Source organism: Mustela nivalis, assembly GCF_964662115.1.
Source record: "Mustela nivalis genome assembly, chromosome: 1".
NCBI lineage: Eukaryota > Metazoa > Chordata > Mammalia > Carnivora > Mustelidae > Mustela > Mustela nivalis.
The window spans coordinates 126,167,287-126,186,873 of NC_139020.1; the positions used below are offsets into that span (position 1 = coordinate 126,167,287).

The 19,587-nt window shown below is 50.5% G+C and overlaps 1 protein-coding gene and 1 long non-coding RNA gene across 3 annotated transcripts in view; one reads left to right on the top strand and one right to left on the bottom strand.

Moving 5' to 3' along the window:
- Positions 1 to 12,363, bottom strand: part of LOC309858592 — a 31,925-nt gene extending 19,562 nt beyond the window's left edge. Inside the window, exon 1 of the long non-coding RNA XR_014308263.1 lies at positions 11,886 to 12,363. This is a non-coding gene — a long non-coding RNA (uncharacterized lncRNA). The remainder of the gene's footprint in view (positions 1 to 11,885) is intronic.
- SLCO2A1 (solute carrier organic anion transporter family member 2A1) overlaps positions 10,748 to 19,587 on the top strand; it is an 80,847-nt gene continuing 72,007 nt past the window's right edge. For both annotated transcript variants that reach the window (XR_014308084.1, XM_082718955.1), the window contains exon 1: positions 10,748 to 11,600. Coding sequence is in view for 1 of the 2 variants with exons in the window: in XM_082718955.1 (XP_082575081.1) it covers positions 11,505 to 11,600 (96 nt within the window). In the remaining variant the exon portion in view is untranslated. The remainder of the gene's footprint in view (positions 11,601 to 19,587) is intronic.

Genomic DNA, 19,587 nt, shown 5'->3' on the forward strand with positions numbered 1-19,587 from the left:
AGAAAAATAGAGAAGATCTCAGGAAGCCTGACCATAAAGGAGAACAAAAAACAGGACAGTGGCAAGAGGAAGCCAAGGGTTTGGTCATTCTCAGTCAAGAAGAGGGACAACCCTTCCAAGGAAGTCTCTAGACTCTGGGCTGGAAGGAAGTGGAAATAGATGGGGACAGAGAGATGGGAGGATTGAAGGCATTAAAGCGCTGGGCATCTATGTGAAGGGCAAGGCCAGCTATGGTTGGTTTGGCCAGAGTAGAACACGGGTGTCCAGAGGTGGAGCAGCTCCTGGTGGAGACAACCCCCAGGTGTGGCACAGGTGACTGAAGTGGCTGAGAGGGAGAGTCCTCCAAAAGGGAGGAGGTCAGGCACTGAGGATGTGGGGATGGAAGGGCGGTCACATGGTGTGAGAAGAAGCCAAGGAAAAGCGCTTGCACAGTGAAGAGAGGGACCTGCAGGGGCAGTGGGAGAGGGGGCAGAAATGAGAAAGGCGTTCAGGGGGGCTGGGCTGGGTACGTAAGCCTCATGGTGGGCAGGGTCCAAGAAATAGAAGTGGCCTCAGGGACCCAGGAGAAAGTCTCCTGCTACCCTGACGGCCCTGGGTGTTGGAAAATGAGCAGCTCCACCCAGAAGTGCACAAGTCGGCCCTTGTGGGAAGCCAGTTCCACCACAAGGCAGGAGAAGGGAGCAGAGGGGGCGGAGGCTGAGGAAGTAAGGGATAGTGACCATGGACCCAAGGCTCAAGGCAGGCTGAGAGGAGCTGGAAGGGCAGGGCAGTGGGAGCAGTTAGGTCTGGGAGCAATCACAGAGGGGCACCTTCTCAAATCTAGCTGTGGTTGGTGATGTTCTCTTGTTGCCTTAATGCTTTCCTCTCTTTTGGCCTGGATAGAGCCTACTCCCCCTAATGCAGCTCCTACCTTCTCTGCAAGACTTTCCTGATCCTCCTTGGCCTCTGAGCTCTTACCACATTCATTATTTTCTCATCTCATCTCAATTCAAATAAACTTGAATTTTTATTTATAGTTACCCATCTATAGACTCATAATTAGTGAGTTTTTTCTGACACCACAGCCATCAAACATTTATCACGATAACTCTCTTTTTTTTTAAGATTTATTTATTTTTCTTAGAGAGCGAGAACTTGCATGACGTAGTGTGCAGCCATAGAGAGACAATCTCAAGCAGACTCCCTGCTAGAGTCTCCCAGCAGGGCTCCATCTAACGACCCTGAGATCATGACCTGAGCTGAAATCAACAGTCAGATGCCCAACCAACTGAGCCACCCAGGTGTCCCAATAATTTTGTTTATGTGCATGTTACTATGACAAGATATCATGCATCTTATAAAAGCATAAACATAGAAATTGAAAATCATGAGAGAGAAATAGCTATGAATAACTGTGATGTATTCTGTCCACTGCCCTTGGGATGGGCCAAGGCCCCCACCAGGGTGCACACACTCCTCTTGAGATCACAGATCTGTATTAGTAGCCGGAGGCATATGCCAGTATCTTCTATATCCTCCGTGTCTCCTTTGCAAATAAGAATCATGTCACATGCATAGCAGGTGCTTAGTAAATATCTGTGAAAGGGACAAAGAAACAAGTCATCCAGGAATGTTTTGAAATAGAGGTGGGTTACGGCATGGCCAGCGGCTTGGACTTTGGAATGAGATGGATTGCAGTTCACATTCCAGCTCTGCTCCTCACTAGCCCCATTGCCAAAGGTAGGTTCTTGGGCTCCCTGAATCTCAGTTTTCTTCCCAGGGAAAGGGGCACAAGGACCAGAGCTCCCGTACAGGCTGATGTGAGGATAGAGCGCACAGCCCATCATCTGGGTTCATGATGAGGAAGCCACCACTGAGCAGCAGCGTTTTCTGGCTGTCTGAAGTGAGTGCTCGAAGCAGCTGAGCTCTCCTTTGAGTTTGTATGGATGTGGATTTTGACAAAAGTCAGTGACCGGGAAATTAACACTGGGAGCACCTTGAAGCCACCCACATACCCTCTCATTGTGCAGGCAAAGTGAGCAACAGTGGCCTATCCCTCCACTAAGACCACAAGGTTAGAGCTGGGCTGGACTAGGAGCATCTCCCCTGACACCCGTCTAGGCAAGGGAATGATGGAGATTTGGTTCCAGTTCTGAATATGGTGCTTGTGGAAAACTGTTATTGGGCCAAATGATTCTTCTTTTGTTTTTTATAAAGCTTATTTACTTCATTACAAAGTGATATTTATCATTAAAATAAGAAAGATGTAGAAAAAACAAGATTAAAAAAAATGTCTCACATTCCCACCACGGAAGGATTTTCGTTATTAACATTTTGTTATAATTTCTTTTAGTCTTGCCTGGTGCTGTCCAAACCTTGGTTTCCTGGATTTATCTAATAGGCCGGCGACAGGAAATCCAGCTCCACAGAACTTAAACCGTAAAGAGAATCTATTGGCTCCCAGGACTGCAAAGTCCGGCTTTAGAGACCTGGTGGCAGAGCATGAAGGGTTTGGTTACAGGCTTTGGTGACCTCTGTCCCACATTTCCACTGCTTCTCCCTAGAATGCCCCAGACCCCGACACCGAGGGAGGTGCCGTCCCTGCTGGCAACCTTGGGAGAGAGCACGCTGTCCTGACTGAGGGACTGTCCAGCAGAGGGCCCGGGGGTGAGGCCTGGCCCCCCATGCTCTCACCTAGTGGAAGTCAGCCCACCAGGCCTCACAACCTGAGAGTGGGAATGGGTAGTGCCCCAAAGGAACGTCAGGTGCTTCCACCTGAAGTGGGACCCGTTCTAAAAGGGGCGAATAGCAGATGTCTGCTCCTTGGCCATCATCCTGCTACTGTAACCAGAGGGAGGTTCTTGGGCCCAGAGTTCTTGCAAGGATTAGTCCCTGTTAGACACCCTCCTCAGCTTCCTCTCCCGCTGGCTTCCCAGGGGAGCACTGAACATTCTCTTCCTGAATCCCCAGCAATGTGCTCCCTCCCTGTGACCCATGACCAGGGAGGAGGCCTGACTTCCAGTGACCTCATCAGGTGACTCAGTGCACAGCGAACATGGCCCAGGGTGTGTTAGGGACCCCAGGCCCAGGTGAAGGGCCCCACAGAGCTTTACAGGTCCTGAAGTGCTGGGAAAGTACTCGATGCTGCGGAAGAGAGCCAGGCAAGGGGCAGGACACAGGGCAAGGATAGACCGCGGAGGAGGTCATTATCAGAGCCATCCATGCCGGACAGCACCCTCACCCCCAGCAGTGTTCAGTTGGGAAGTAAAGTACATGATAAGCACGGACATCCCCACCAGTCCCTCCCGACTGAGAGGCGGGGAGGCACAGGTTTTTGGTTTTGTTTTGTTTTGTTTTTTTCCAGTATTAAGGAGGTAGGCTCTTATGACAGTCGTCCCTGCTCTGTCTCCTGCGGGTGGCATCCTGCTATCTGCGCTTGTGTTTGTACTTGGTCTCTGCCCCGAAGACTCACAATCCACTGATATAGGGTCAGTCCAAACAGTACAGGGAGGGTGTGTGCCTGGCAAGGCAGGACGCCCATTCCCTTTCCTCCAGTGACAGAAACAGGCCCTGGGAGACAGGGAGGGCGTGCTAAGGTGCATAAGGGAAGAAATAGGGAGCTGAAGCCTTTCATGTAAGCAGGCAGGCTGCAGACATGTAAAGGGAAAGGTGAAGAGGGGGTGCCAAGAAGCAAGATATAGAGAAGAGGAAAAGATCCCTTCAGGAAGCAAGGGTGAGTCAGGTGGGAGCAGGAGCCCAGACCTGGATTCAGAACCAGGGAGCGGGCTCATGGGGGACACAGGTGGCGTGGAGGGGTGATTCAAGTACTACCAGCCAGGTGGGACATGAAGAACATGGAAAGGCTCAGCACCCTTCCTTCAGGAGTGCTTCCATAGGTGAACGCTGTGTGGACAAGGAGAGGGAAAGGTGAGGAAGGGAGGGGCCCCTCCAACCCGGAAATACCAAGAAGGCCTTAAGGAGGCCTGTCCATGTGGGTACGTGTGTGCGCGCTAAGGCCATGACAGGGCCCAGGACTTGGGCTCCTGGGGAGGAGGAGTAGAAGCCAGGACTGGGACTGGGACTCCCAGACTCTCCCATGTGAATGTGCAGGGGAAGACAGCGAGGGCAGAGGACAGCAGGGCCTACAAGGACTTCTACTCCTGTAGTGGCCTCCTGGACCCAGCATTAGGGGAGGATGGGGCTCCAGACAAGTTACTTAGGGGGCTGGATTAAGTGTCTCCTAGGCTCTACTGAACAGCAGTCTTTGGGGAAATGTCATTATGGAGAGAGCAGGGCCTCCTAAGGAGAAAAGCAGGGAACAGCTGAGCAGGGACCCACGAGGGAAGCTCTGCTGAGTTAGGAGAAAACAACAGTAATAAGGTGAGCGTTAGTGAGGGCGTGGGAGTCCAGTTCACTCTTCATGCAGCATTAAGTGGCCAGTGCCACCCGGAGAGGTTAAGTGAGGTTATGCTAATAAGTTGACAGAACATGGAGAGAACAAGAGGAGAACCCGCCTTTGGTTCATGAAGTCCAATACCTTGATTCACAGGTGAGGGATCCAGCATTCCCTAGGAAGGTGCCCATGCAAGGCCTCTGACCTACAGTCCTGGGGCCTGAGTTCCTTCTCCAGAACTTGGGGTAGGGAACAGGATTTTGGATCAAGGTAGCCACACTCCATGGCATCCTTGGATCAGCCCTGAGTCAGCACTCTGAGCTCCAGGGCTTGGTCTGGGCTGTTGGGGATAAGGAAGACCTGGCGGTCCCCAGTGCTGAGGTGGCCTCTCCAGCCAGAAGAGCCACGCCATTCCCTCTGGGGCTCTGGTCTTCCTCTACCAAGGCTAAGAGGGATATTACTAGGGAGGAAGAAGGGACCTAGGGGTGGGAACACAGCATGGGGACCGATTTTGAATATCACAGAGAAAAATATCTAAATGTGTTTAAATTACACTGCTTGCAATCAGCCCTAAGGCAAACTTTTTTTTTTTTTTGCAAAAAATTATTGAAGTCATTATTTGTAAAAAACAAAACTTAGAGAAACCCCGAACATTCAGTGCTAGTGCAGGGTTTAAATAACTCCTCATTGCATTCAGGGAGATGGCGATGAGCCCTTCTCAACAAGGAACAATGCTTTCAATCAAAGAGTAGGAGCCAAATGGTATACTGTGAGTTTGATAAGTGAAAACACAATAACTGGGAAGAATTAGGGAGAAAAACAGAAATTCATCAAAGCTTCAATACTGGTATGGAATGCTGGGTGGATGAAACAAATATTTTCCCTCTCTCAGTAGAGTTAAGGCACAGTTAAATTGTTTTTGAAAGAGTATAATAAAAAGATCAACAGAGTTTAAAAACTTGCAGCACAGCAGACACAAGGCCCTGGTTTTCTGTGTACTCGGGAACATTCAGAAAACAGGAATCCGCTGGGTCCTGGGCTGCACAGGGCCAAGGATGATGTAGGTGCTCACGGACTGAGTTTTGTGTGAGCCCAGCAGGAGCTGGAGGCAGAGGCAAAGGCTGAGCTCCCCACCCACCCCCCAACCCCGTGGCTGGTTATCACCAGCCCACAAGGGATAACAGCGGGTGATAAGCATCCCTCTCCATGACCTGAAGTGCAGTGGGCGGGGTGCAGAGGCCCGGGCAAGGCTGGGGCTTCTGACCCACAGAAAACGGACATGGGAGGGATGCAGGGTGAGGCCTATTTAGGTTTCTCCTTTTCCTGTCCCCGCTGTGCTTCCTGCCGAAGCAGAGAGTAACTTCCACGGAGTGAGACTCAGAGAGAAGAGCACAGCCGGGCCTTGAAAAGTCTTCTCTGGAAGCACATGGAAATCCCATTACAGCCTGTCCCAGCCTGTGCCAAGCGCTGCCGTACCCCAGGTGATATGCAGAGAAGCTGAGGTCCCAGGAGGCAGGACCCCCGATGCTGTAGCACCCTTCCCTCTTATTTCAGCGTTTTCTCCGGGAAAGGGAGGGCAGAGTCGGCCTCAGGTTCTGTGAGGGAGGTGTGGGGCTGTCGGAGTGCAGGATGGGCCCTATGTCACTATGGAAGAGAGAAGGGCATGCAGCACGTGCTTCAGGAGTGGGATGAGCATGGCAGAGAGGAGCAGAGCAGAATGGGGTCTTGGAGCTGGATCCAGAAGGGCCACAGAGACCCCAGGCTGTGCTCGGACCTTATTTAAGGTGAGCACTCCAGGCCAGAGGTGCTGGCAACAAAGGTTCAGAGGGGGCAAGGATGGGCAAGCACCAACATGGGCTTCAGACCCCTGATGGGAGGGAGGTTCTGACTTGGCCCACCTGCACGCTCTGACTCAGTCTCTGTGAGCAAGAACCTCCAGCCACTGGGACTTTGCACTGGCCTGTCAGTGTCTAGATCTTGGCTCTGCCACTTACTAGCTACAGGTCCTCAAGCAAGTTATTTTACCTCTTTGTGCCTCAGATTCTCCAAACACAAAGTGACACTAATAAAAGTAACCCCCCTCATTGGGTTGTTTTGAGGATCAAATGAATCAACATTGTGTTGGTGCTCGGTATGGACTTTCAACACTGTGTGTGTTAAATAAAAATATAAACTAGTGGCCAAGGTGGCCCACAGGGGAGCAGACTGCCCCACGAGGGGCAGTGACAAAGTGGCAGAGCACTTGGCTGCAGGTGTGCCCTCCACCTGTCACAGGTGACGTGCAGGCACCGAGGGACCTCCCCCTCCAGGAGCGAGGCGCCCAGAGTTAATTCATGATCACGCCTGAGGATTCAGACTGCCCGGACACCCTCATCAGCAGCTGTGGGAGGAGAGGGCGTGGCCCGTGGGCTGGTAAACACACCTTGGGAACTATGCCAGCCACTAGGGGGAACAAGGTGGACAGCAAGAAGCCTGGGGGTGCGGGTTGGGCAGAAGAGATGGCCCCAGGCAGAAGGCATTTGACGGAGATGGCTTGGAAGCCTCAGGACAATGAGGCTTTCCCCAGTCACTGGGGCATTTTGGAATTCAGTGAAGCTCAATTCCATTTAATAAACACTTTTTAAGAAACAGGGTGTGCCAGGCCTGATGAGAGATGGATGGATAAGTAGCACCGAAGCTCCCAAGGAGCTCCCAGTCGAATTAGAAAAAGAGACATTGGGCACACTTATTGCCACCAGCACTGCCAAACACCAGGCAACAGCACCAGCAGAAACCTCACTAACACTTTAAGACATCCCCGGGAGATTAAGATCTCCCTCTTAAAGAGAAGGCACTGGGCAGCTGGGAGGTTAAGCAGGCCATTGAGGGTGGTCAGCATCTACCTCTGACTGTAAGGTCTGTGCCCTTAGCCACCACATGTGTTGTCTCTATTGTCACCTCTTATAATAAAGGTAGAGACAGGTTGTATGTGCTAGGGAAGCACCCTGAGCCTTAGTTTATTCACCTGCAAAATGGGTTAGTGACATCTAGTTTCCTGAGAGACAAGGGATAGTGTATGTAACAGGTCTGCACCACTGCAAGGCAGGTTTCTACTCCTGCCGCAGAGGCCCATAGCAGGTAGCAACAAGAACTACTCTTGGAGGGTAGAAGCCAAGCACTATGCAGCAGCAGTGCAGGCAGGGGGAACAGAATGAGCAAAAGCCCAGAGGTGGGAACATGCAACTGGTCCAGCATGAGAACTGAGAAAGCAGGAGATTCAGACAGAGCAGAAAGCCTAAAGCTCTTCCCTGTCTTTCTTCCCTCTGCAATCCCGGAAAAGCTACTGCTAGCTCCTTTCTAGTTCCTCTGCAACACATATAACTGACCTCTGTGCATACTACCCACCAGAAACACTCTTGTCATGGTCTTCAGTGCCAGCCTGTTGTCAGCCCATTGATCATTCTTGGGTCTTATCTTCCCTCCTCCACAACCTGGACAGTTGTGTCCACAATCCTACCTTCTCTCTGAAACACCACTTCTCAGCTGGCTTACCTCCCTGCAGGCTCTGTCTCCATTGCTGGCTCCATCTCTTGTGCCACCCCTGAATTTTGTCATGGTCAGTTGTGGACCTACTTCTCAACAACATGTTCTCATCTGTTCCTGAGGTTTACCCACTGCCTCCATGTGGGATGTCCAAGACCCGATCTCTAGCCCAGCACCCATCCTGAGCACTGGACCCATATACCTCCCTGCTGGGCATCTAGACCTGCATGTACTCCAGGCAGTTTGAACTCAAAATGAGCCCAGACTGGCTCCCTGCACCCCCAATATCTGTTGGTCTCCTGGGTTCTCTCTATCAGGGGTTCACATCACTAATGCACGTCAGATCCTGGGAGTCATCCCTCACATTTCCTCCCTAATGCAGGGGTGCCATCTCCTGTCAATGTCTCTTGCTTCTTTCTCTCCCCCACATGGTCTCCTTGCTGCAGAACACACCTTCATTGCAGTTCCTGGGGTTCTACAGACCGTCCGATTGCACTTCTATCCAGCTACCAGAAAAGTCTCTGGAAATGCAAATCTGCCCAGGGCACCCCTGTCCAGAAGTCTTCAGTGGCTCCCATTGTGTTGGGGATAAGGCCCACACTTCATGGCATGCCACTCAGTGTTCCAGCCTCTCTACCACACAGTCCCACTGTCCCTGGCTCTCCAACCAGACTGAACCATGGTGCAGATAGATTTATCTTCCTTCACCCCCATCATCCCAATCCACGTAGTCCCTAGGCCTCAACTTGAGGCTCCCTTCCTCCAGGAAGCCTTCCTGCTGCCCCAGAATGAGTTAGGGCCCCTCTTCTATGCTCCCATATCAGCTGTGCATGACAGAGAGCTATGCTCTTTCTACAACACACTAATGCTTTCTCTTCTTGCTCCCTACCTGACACCATGGAGTCTCTGAAGTCAGAGACTGTCCTTGTGCTTTATTTTTCTAGGGTGCTAAGAAATATTTGCTGAAATCAAAGGCTTTGAGGAGGATCTTGGAAACAGACCCTGGGGGTGCTTTTAGGAAATGGGTTACTCTTTGTGCAGGCACTGAAAGCTGAATACACACTACCCTTTCTCCGCTTTTCCCTAACAGAACTCCAATTTTGTTCAGGAGATTGCAATAACGTAAACTACATTTCCTAGTCTCCTTTTCAGAGGGTAGCCATATGGCCTAGTCTTGGCCAACAAGATTTAAGGAAAAGTAGCTTAGCATTCAGGGAGAGATTTGTTTCCAAGATGTGAGCACAACCCCTTCTTGCTTCCTGTCTTCCACTTCCTTCTTGGAATTAAGAGAAGAGGCTGGAGGCGGAGCAACTATCTTGTGACAATGACCTAGCCACTCTACGGAATCCTTCCCGGCCTAGTTCGTGACCCCTGGACTACCTACTAGCAGGCTTCTTCCTATGAGACAAATAAATCTCGTTGAAGCCACTTTGGTTAGGTCTCCATTACATTTAGCTAACTCCACCTTGTAAGAGCAGATAAAAGCAGATAACCATTGGTAAGCATTTCTGAATAAGCTTTTCCTTTAGAGATGATGCTGGTCCTAACACAGCAGGCAGATAACAAGGTTAACGGAGTAGGATAAAATGAGGGTTGGAGAAGCAGGCTCTTCCCAGGTTTCTATCAGAGGACCATGACAAGGCTACACTCAGGGTTTAAGAAATAAGCTCCAGCCTTCGCAGCCCCAGTGTGCCTGTGACCAGGGCCTTCTCCACTCTGAATGAAGTGAAATGCCTCTTCAAGCTCTTCTCATTATGAAATGAGGCTGCTGGAATAGATAACTTTTCAAAGGGAATAGTGCTCCAAGTCTGGGCTTGGGAGTCAGGCAGAGCTGGGTTGGGGTTCTAGCTCCATCACTTACAAGCTGTGTGTCTTCCAGTCTTTTTTTTTTTTTAGTTGACCTCTCTGGTATCATCATCTATAAAATCTAAATTGTAACAGTACCTGTAACTGTTGGATTAATGCTCGCATTCTGTGGAATCACGCCTTAGGTACCCAACAGAATGTCTGGCACAGTACACCATGGGTTCTGCAGCGTGCATGGGATGCTCCCCATGCCAGCCGTCCTTGTGCTCCAAGTTCTCTAAAAGGGTTGACTGGTGACTTGGAGTTTCCTGCCTGTTCTGGGTCTGAGGATGCTACAGGACTCTGGAAAGCCTCTCTAGATGCCCTTTACTCAGTGGGTGAGTGAAGTGGCCAGAGGCTGCCCACTGTCCAATGGCTTTTCTTCCAGCACTACATGCTGTTGTGTCCAGGGTTCTTGGACCGCAGGTGGAGAGGGGAAGCCCACAGACAGAGGACAGCCCAGATCAGGCCCAGAAAGGCATTGTCCTGTGGGTCTTTGTCTTATACAAAGTTTCCTGAGTATTGAAGCTGGGCTTGTGCTTTTCCTGGCAGTAGAGTGGGCTTGCAGAGGACTACAGGAATTAGGGAGTTGGAAAATACCTCCAGAATTGGATTCCTTACTGCAGCTGCTTTTGGCATAACTTTCTTCTCCTTCTCTTAAAAAGCCTCACCTTCTTTCTCTTTTCTGCAGTAGAAATCCTAGTGGAAAAAATCTTGGGGGGGGGGGGGTGGAAATAAAGCTGCTGTTCTATTCCAACCCCAGGGAAGAAGGTCAGTAGGGTGCGGTCTCTTATGTCCACGGGGGACCCTCTCTCCTGGCCTCAATATATCAGGCCAGACCCAGCCTTGCTGACACTTGACAGCGCCTGCAATTTACCTTGGCTCAGGTCCAAAGAGTTCGGGCCCTGCCCGGGGCGGCCCCCTCTCCAGCGCAAAGAGCAGTTTAAATATAAATCAGTCCCCGACACAAACAGCTTCAACGAGTCCTGGAGCCATCACCGGAACAGTGAGCCCAGGTTTTCAGCGAGTGCAAACACGCAGAGACCCGCTCCGTAAATCTCCCTGAGCGCGTCGGGAGGGGCGCCGCGGCACCCCTCTCCTTGAAAATTCGGCTCCCCGTCAAGCCCCCTAGCTCCCGTTGGCCCCTCCGGCGCCTCTCGGTTCTCCTCCTGCCTCTCCTGGCCCCGAAGCCCTGCCAACCTCTCCTCGGGTCCGCTCTAGTCGCCAGCCGGCCGGTCCCCGCTGAGCCCCTCGCCCGCCCCTCCAGTCCTCCGGGCTCCCCCACCCTCCTGCAGGCTCCTGCCCCCGCCCCCGGCCCCCTCTTCGGGGCCCAACGCCCCCCGGCGCCCAGCAGGCGGGACCTTCTCAGGGGCGGTCAAGCCTCGCAGGTCCCAGCCGGGCTCCGGGAGCACAGACGACCCCGGGCGTGGAGCGAGGTCACGCGCCGTGAGCCGCGGCGTCACACCTGTCTGAGGGGGCGGCCGCGGCGGGGGCGGGGCGGGGGCTCGGCAGCGCCTTCGACGGCCGCGGAGGAGAGGGAGGAGGGAGAGCTCGTTTCATCATCGGCGACCGCGGCGGCCACTTATAAAACTTCTGGGCGCGCACTCGCTCGCGCAGTCTCCGCGCTGCAAGCCTCCTCCGGCTGCCGCGGCCACTCTCACCAGCCACCCGCGCGGCAGCCCCAACCCGAAGCGCCCGGATCCTGCCCGCCCCGCCGCCCGCCCGGGCCCTGCAGCCGCCGTCCCGCCCCGCCGGGGCCGCCACCATGGGGTTCTGGCCGGAGCTCGGCGCGCGCCAGGGCAGCGACGCCTCTTCGGGCCGAACCGGCCGCTGTTCCCGCTCGGTCTTCAGCAACATTAAGGTGAGCGCAGAACTCGCGGCCGTCGGCGCCCGAGCCGCGGCGGGGTCACCTCCGGCGGGCGCCGGCGTCCGTGCTGCGGAGCCCGAGGGGGACGCCGAGGCGCCGGGGCTTCCCCTCAGCACTCCGTGACGCGGCCAGGGACGCATCCCCGGGGCCCGCGGCGGGTGAGGGGCGCCCGCACGGAAGAGCTTGCGCTAGGCGGGTGTGTGCGTGTGTGCTTGTCTCCGTGTGTGTGCGCGCGCTCCCATACCCTCATCGGGGCAAGAAGCGGGACAATAACCGTACCTGCCTGTTGGTTGGACTCTTCTCAGTTGGCAACTGTCCTGCTCTTCGACTGAAACAGAACTCGCGGGGTACTTTTTCGGTCTCCGGCGGGCAATGAACTTCGGAAAGGGGTGGCTTGGAGGTGCCCGGAAAATGACAGGCTGTGTGGTTCCTGGGAGCTGGAGCTCAGAGCCTAACTCATCTTGGGGTGGGTGGCGGAAGGGCTGTTCTTCCCTAAAAGCAGCAGTGTCCCCGGCTCGGCTACCTCTCTGCGCCGCTGCCAGCAAAGTTCAGAATTCCCCCCCGGGGGCTTGGCAATGCTTACTGGTCTGGAAATGGCCCCAGGGAGGCAGCAGGCCCTCGCAGTACGTTCAGTAACAGGGAGCAGGTGCTTCTCTCTTGGCAAGATATTGGGAATGGGTGAAGATGGGGTGTAGGTGGCCGACTGGCGAGGACTCTTTCTCCCGCAGGGGGTTGGGGAATGCTTGCACTTCCTCCCGCGCTCCAGGGGGACCTGGAATAATTGAATCCACACTCAGGCTCTTTGGCTGATTGTGCCTGGGCAGAAACAACCGCGAAATGCACCTCCTGGGAGGGTAGAGGGGCTGTGGTGAGGACTGCAGAGCCCACATGAAGACTTCCCCCACCCCCTACCCCCGCCCCGCGGGTGGTGGGGAAGAGGAATGGTCCTGAGAGGTTCTTTCCAGCAATCATACAGTCAGATGGGGCTAGGTAGCCTCCAGTGGTGCAATTAAAGGCGGAATGGGAAGAGGTGTCCCTGTGGACTGATTATTTGAGTGTTCAACAGAAAGGGATCTGGAGGTTACAGTGAATCCCAACTATATACTTACTCATATTGTTAGCAGTGGAACTGGGATCCCCACTCCTGCTTCTGTCCTGTCTCTACACCACAATAAATAAAGGCTGAGTTGCTTCCATGGTTGGGTGTCAATAAGACACAGAAATTTTAAATTCGTTTCAGATAACCCTCAGATTGCCTCACCTTTGGCCAGACCTGGATGAGAACACTGTGTGCAGTTTTGGTCCCACCATTCAAAAGAGACTTGGAGAAGTTTCAGCAGAGAACTGTAGAAAATTTGGTGTTTATAAATTAGGGATTGGGAGGAAAGGGTGGGAGCAACATCTGGGTGGTCTGAAAAGAAAGAGGCCCAGGAGAGAATCAGGGTGGGGGCACCTCTCCCTATTTCACCAGCAAGGGGAAGAGGGGTAGCTTGCCCCAGAACAGTTTTCTGACAGGGAAGGTCACCCTCAATGAGACTGATCCATTTAGACCTGCCCTGAGTCCCCAAAATAAGTTTATGGCAGCAGTGCCTTTGAAGATCTGTAAAAATGAGATAATTTTTCATGTGTTGATGATTTAACCACACGTGCCTGAGGCCTGGACCCAGGCCAATGGGCCTCTGAAAGGTTCATACCAGTTAAGAGTTTTTCTTAATTCCAAAAATCAGATCCTCTTAATTTTTATCTCCATTGATCCATAGTAACTCTGAAACCAAAGTTTAGAGAGACTTCAGTTAGCTTCTATTAGTCAACCTGAAATCAGGTACAGTTTGGATATCTCAAGGCAAATCTGGGGCCTGGGATTCCATTAGTTAAACTCAAGTAAGCCTTTTCTTCCAGAGGACAGTAATTATTGTCTGGGGAATTGCAATTTCCTGGGAGATTCCCTCCTCCCAATGAGAGGTTGGGTGACTGCCCTCCACGCTCTCTCACTGGTGGATGGACTGTGTGTGTCTTGTGAACATGTGTGACATGGGGGCTAACAGGGGACACCCAACCTAAGGACCCATCATTTCCTGGGTTCCTCAGTGCTGGGGCAGACTAATGATTGGCTTTGTGACATTCCTGCAAAACCCTACAGACCATATGGTTTAGGGGGAAGGGGATGAGGCCAGGAGACGTAGGTCCAAGATGTAGATCCAACCTCTTACTAACACATGGGGGACATTTCTCACCTTTCCTGGGCAGCAAAATCCTTATGGTAAAACAACAACCACACACACACACACACACACACACACAAAACAAAAAACAAAAAAACAACAACAAAAAAAAACAGGTGCTGAGAATGATCCCCACCTCATGGGGGCTCCTTAAGGATTATGTGAGATGAGGCATAGGAAATGGGTCCTGTAAATCATGCAGGACTCTCCAGGATTGACATCAGTAAGATGCCAGTTCTTGCCTCAACAAACAGGATGCACGTTTAAACACCATTTAGGATCTGTTGTTCCACCAATTATACCTCACATGGAGCATAGTTAATAGTTAAGAGAAACCACAGTTAATGTCCAAAATAGATGTAATTGTAGCTAACCCTAATGGAGCTATCTGGAAGGACCAAGAACTTTGGATGTAGTCCACCCATGATTAATCCCCATTACAACTTTATCTAGTGGATACTATTACTGTCCCCATTAATGATGAGGAAACCAAGGCTTAGTGAGGTGTGGACACACAGCCAGAAAGGGGTGGAGTGTGGAGGAACTAGATATGTGAGACCCCAGGGTCAGAGACTAACCGCCATGCCCTCAGCACCACGCAGCGCTGCTCAGTTTTGGTTGAGCACATGGGGATCCTGGAGGTATGCTTGTTCTAAGGGGTCAGTGCTTTCTTCAGGCCCCGCTGACACACACGAATCCCAGCTTGAGCAGGGGTCGCGGTTCATGGCTACAGGATGGATGTCTCCTGTCAGTAATGGGCTCGTCATATCTTTTCACTCTTCACAACTCTCCCCTAAAGGGCCTGGTGGCTCTCACTTAGGGGATGAAGTTTTTGTACTCTCTCCTGTAGGAGTAAATACAATTGTATTTATTCTGGAGACAGTCCATATTGCCTCTGGCTACAGGATTCTTAAGAAGTATACCTCCTCCCTAGTCATTGTCAGAGAGAGCAGTTCAACCTCCAGAACTCTAAATTAAAAACAGGTTTATTCAGCGATGATGGGGGTAGGGGTGAGGAGGAAAGAGAGAGCTTTTGTGGCTACCGGGTCCTGGCAGCCTCAAAGAGATCTGTTTCTTCTTAAAATGAACTTTGAGGGGCCCAACGGAGGTTATCTTACAAAAGGAGTAGACCATTGGTAATTGCTGCCCAAATTTCAGGAACTCCCACACCTCAGGCCCCGGCGTAGGGAAATAGTGTATATCCAGTCAGGGAGGGAGAATCCAGTGGGGATGGAGGGTGGGGATGCACAGTGGGACGAAAGGGATAGACAGATCTCACAGCATGGCCTGAGTGGCCCAGTGACCTGGGAGGGAGGCCCCCAAATGAGGGAGAGGTACTTTATCCTGGCCTGTGTCTGTAACTTCCTAAGGCCTCTGACCCCCAAATGTGGGGAGACAGCTTAGTCTTAACTTCTTGGGCTTAACCACTTGGTTTCCAGAGGAAAGTGTTATATGCCACCAACCTGACTGTTTATGCCTGGGGAAAACACTCTCAAGAGAATCCCTGGGCCAAAGAATTCCTTAACTGACTCCCTGGATTAAGAGGTGCCCACTCCTCCTGCCCTGGGGCTGGTGGGTATATCTCTGATGTTGAGGACACCATTTATTTATCCTCTGGGAGGACCTAGCTTGCCCTGGTTTTATGAGAGGAGAACAATGGGAACTGGTTGGGGGAGGTCACAGGTCACTCCGACCCTTTTCTCCTGGGATGATACTCAGGGCCTTACTCCTGGTAATGAATTGGGACCTATACTGCCACAGAACAAAGGGAAGAGTGATTTATGCCTCACAATATGGATCACTTATCTTATCTCTTTCTGATCATTCTCTTTTGTCTGTGACTTTTTTCCCCATTCTAGGAGACGAAGATATGATGTTGGGATGTTGGGTTGGAAGCATGGCTTTCCCTCACTTTCTTTTGTTCTGTTTGTGGAATGCAGAGGAACATAGGTGGTCCCAAATGCAGACATCATCCCTCATTGTTCTCCCTCTTCCCACCCCTGCTTGGTTTTATCCTGTCAGTGGGTTTAGCCTCCTCCAGCCCTTGCTTCACCCCACTTTCTGCCTGTGGAGGCACTGGCCAAAGCCGGAGAGCTGGGCATGGTGAAGCTAAGAGGAAGCTTGGGACACTCCCGGGCAGTGGCCCCCATTTTATATCATAAGTTCATGACCGTGTACTTGGGCATTGCACTCTCAGTATCTGTTCACAAAGACATAAAGAAATAGCTATGTGAATTTACACTTGTCTGTACCCACAGGACCAGCACAGATGGGTTGTCACCCGGGTCCTTGGGGGCTCCTTTTGAGGGACCATGGGAAAAAGTTGAGTCCTTAGTACAGACAAAGCCTGATTTATTTTGAGTTTTTTTTTTTTTAAACCTTTTTATTTTGAAACAATCATCTATTCCTAGGAAAAATAGTACAGAGAGGTGCTGTGTACCCTTCACCCAGTTTCTCCCAGTGGCTCTGTCTTAATTCTGCACGGTAGTACCAAAAGTAGGGAGTGGACATTGATAGAACGTGTGTGTGTAGTTCCATGCCATTTTGTCACACGTAGAGATTTGTGGAACCATCACCTTACTGCCTCAAGACACAGAACTAGTTCTGTCACCACCAAGATCTCTGTTGTGCTGATCCCCTGTCATCTTGCCTACACCCTTCTGCCTGACTACCATCACAACCCCAAATCTGTTCTCCATCAGGACCATTTGTCATTCTGAGAATGTTACATAAATGAACCAGGCAATATGTAACCATTTGAGACTGGTTATTCTCGTTCAACATAATACCCTTGAGATCCATCCAGGATGCTGCTTATATCAATAGCTTGTTCTTTTTTATTGCTGAGTCATACTGCATGGTATGGATGTCCTGTGATTTGTCTAACCATTCACCTATTGAGGGACATTTCGGTTGTTTCCAGTTTGGGGCTATTATTACAAGTAAAGCTCCTACAGATAATCATGTATAGGTTTTTGGATAGATAAAAACTTTCATTTCTCTGGAATAAATGCCCAAGAGTGCATTTGCTGGGTTGGATGGTAGTTGCATGTTTTTTGTTTGTTTGTTTGTTTGTTTTGTTTTTAAAGAAACTGCCAAACTTTTTCCGAAGTGGCCATACAGTTTTACATTTGCATGGCAGTTTAGGAGAGATCCAGTTTCTGTATGACTCTGGCAGCATTTGGTGTTGTCACTACTTTTTACTTTAGCTAATTCAAATGGGTTTGTAGAACGTCTTGGCCTGGTCTTCATTTGCATTTCCCTAATAGTTAGTGATGTTGAACATCTTTTCATGTGCTTATTTGCCATGCGTATGTGCTCTTCATTGAAATGTCTGTTTGTAGAGTTTGTCCTTTGTCTAATCAGAATTTTTACTATTGCTTTGAGAGTTCCTTATATATATTAGATACAAGTCCTTTGTTGGGAATGTGGTCTGCAAATATTTTCTCCCAGTCTTTAGCTTATGTTTTTATTCTCTTAACAGGGTCTTTCACAGAAAAAAAAAAAAAGTGTTTGAATTCTGATGAAATCCTTTTATCGATTTTTAATTATCTGGGTCCTGCTTTTGGTGTATGTCTAAGAACTCTTCACCAAACCTAGTTCCTGATAGTTTTCTCCTATGTCTTCTCCTAAAAGTTTTATAATCTTGTATTTAAATCTATGATCCATTTTAAGTTCATTTTTGTATAGGTGTGAGGTTCACCCTTTTTTTTTTTTTTTTTTGGTATCTGTAGTTATCCTCACCGTTTGCGGAGAAGACTGTCCTTTCTCTACTGAATTGCCTTGGCTCCTTTGTCAAAAGCCTGTTGGCCATGCTTGTGTGGATTTATGCTGGGTTTTCTGTTCTGCTTCACTGATGTATATGTATATCTCTCTGCCAGGACCACACTGTCTTGATTACTGTAACTACTCAGCAATTCTTGCTGTCAGGTAGAAGGTTGACTTTAGTCTGCGGTGGTATGTGTTTATCTTATCGTTACCACATTAGGTACACAACCCATTCAGCTTCCCTTCGACGTTGCCTTTTAAGAAGATATAAAGGCAACTTTGAACCTTACTTTTAGTAACTGGATGGGGTCTTATATATTTCTGTGCTCCAGCTTTTCTTGTGGGCTTAGCTGAATAGTTGTCTTTTCCTTTGAGCTTGATTTGTTAATCTTCGATCCTAAACCTTTTTCATTCTCAACAACAGCCCTACAAGGGCAATTTCAGCATCTCTATTTCACACTTGAGGAAATGGAGGCTCATTCAAGGCCACCTGTCCAGTGAATAGCAAGCAGGAAATCCCTCTCAAGGTCAGCTCACTGCCCAGCCCTCTCCTTCCTGTGTCTACAGAATGCCTCTCGGTTCTGGATTTTCTCATCTGTGAACGTTTGGACCTGAGTTCAGTGCTCTCTGAGCTCCTTGCAAGTTCTCAGATTCTCATCTCATGCTTTTAAGTTGCTGATGGAGATGAGACTGGGAGCAGGGCCCAATGGGTCTGAGCTTTGCTGGGAGACCTGCTGTGAAACCTGGCAGAAGTGGAAGGTGCAGACTGGCAGGTCGTCTTTGATCAATGCCCAGCTCTCTCAATTTGGAGGACCTTGATTCCCTGGGTGTGTCCTCCTATTTGGGATGGATTACATTGGATCAGGGTGGGGAACAAAACCAAGGTAGGGAGTGTCAGGCTGCACCGTGGAGTTGAAGGATGGGTAGATACTCCAGGGAGTAGCCCTCTCCCAGAGCCAGTCCTCCCAGCCTCTTTGCCCTGTTGAACGAGATGCTCAGGAGGCTCAGGGGAAATGCTGGAGGCGTCGGCATGGCTGGAGGCAAGGAGAACCAGCCTGGGACACTCACCCTAAATGAATCGGGGACAGTGAGTTTGGTCATCGTTGGTGCTGGCTCCCCACAGGGCTGCCCCCTTGCCCCCCAGAAAGTAGGCACACTTACCCTTTGGTAGAAATTTAATGTGCACCTAAGTCCTGTAGAAATCTGGGAGTTGTGGTAACAAGTTTCATTTTGTTTTATCAAACATCAGTAATACCTATTTATGTTCCGAAGAATGTTTCATCTAGCACCCCTGGGAGATGCTGGCCTAGAGCACAGAAAGCCTCAGTTGAAATGCAGATGTCATTAGGGAGGGCGGCAGTAAGCCAGGGTTTGTCCAGCTGTCCCACCAAGATGCCCTGAATTCTAGGAGAGTGTGAACAGGTTTCCACACGGGGTAGACAAGAGGAGGAGTGGATGAACCAAGAGTATTCCGTTTCTGGAATATTTTATGTTTTATCTTAAAATCAAGTGAATTTTATGTTTTCTTCCATAGTATAGCTATAGTTTTTCTAATATGTTGTATTTCCGCCAAAATCCTGCGATGATGCTCTAGGAAGCTATGCTATGTCTAGCTCGTGTCTCCCAAACTGTGTCTCCCAGGTAGAACATACCAAGTTTGGGAAACACGACACAGGGAGACCTCAAGTCAGAACTAGTTTATCCAGTTAGTTCACTCAGCCAGCTTGTTAAGTGAAGAGGGAACCGTACCTAGATAGTTTAAGTGGCACAGCTATGGGGTGTGGATGTCAGCCGTTTCCTAGGCTGATCCCTGTGGGACACCCAGGAGATGAGCCAGCTAGAGAATGTACTGCGGTCTCTGTGGGCTTGGAGGAAAAGGATAGTGATAGAAGAGAAGGGCAGGGAGAGGACAGTAGGCTTCCTGAGTCACCCTTGCCCTGCATAATGGGCTGCCAATAAGTTTGTAGGATGGGATTTTTTGGGGAAGATTT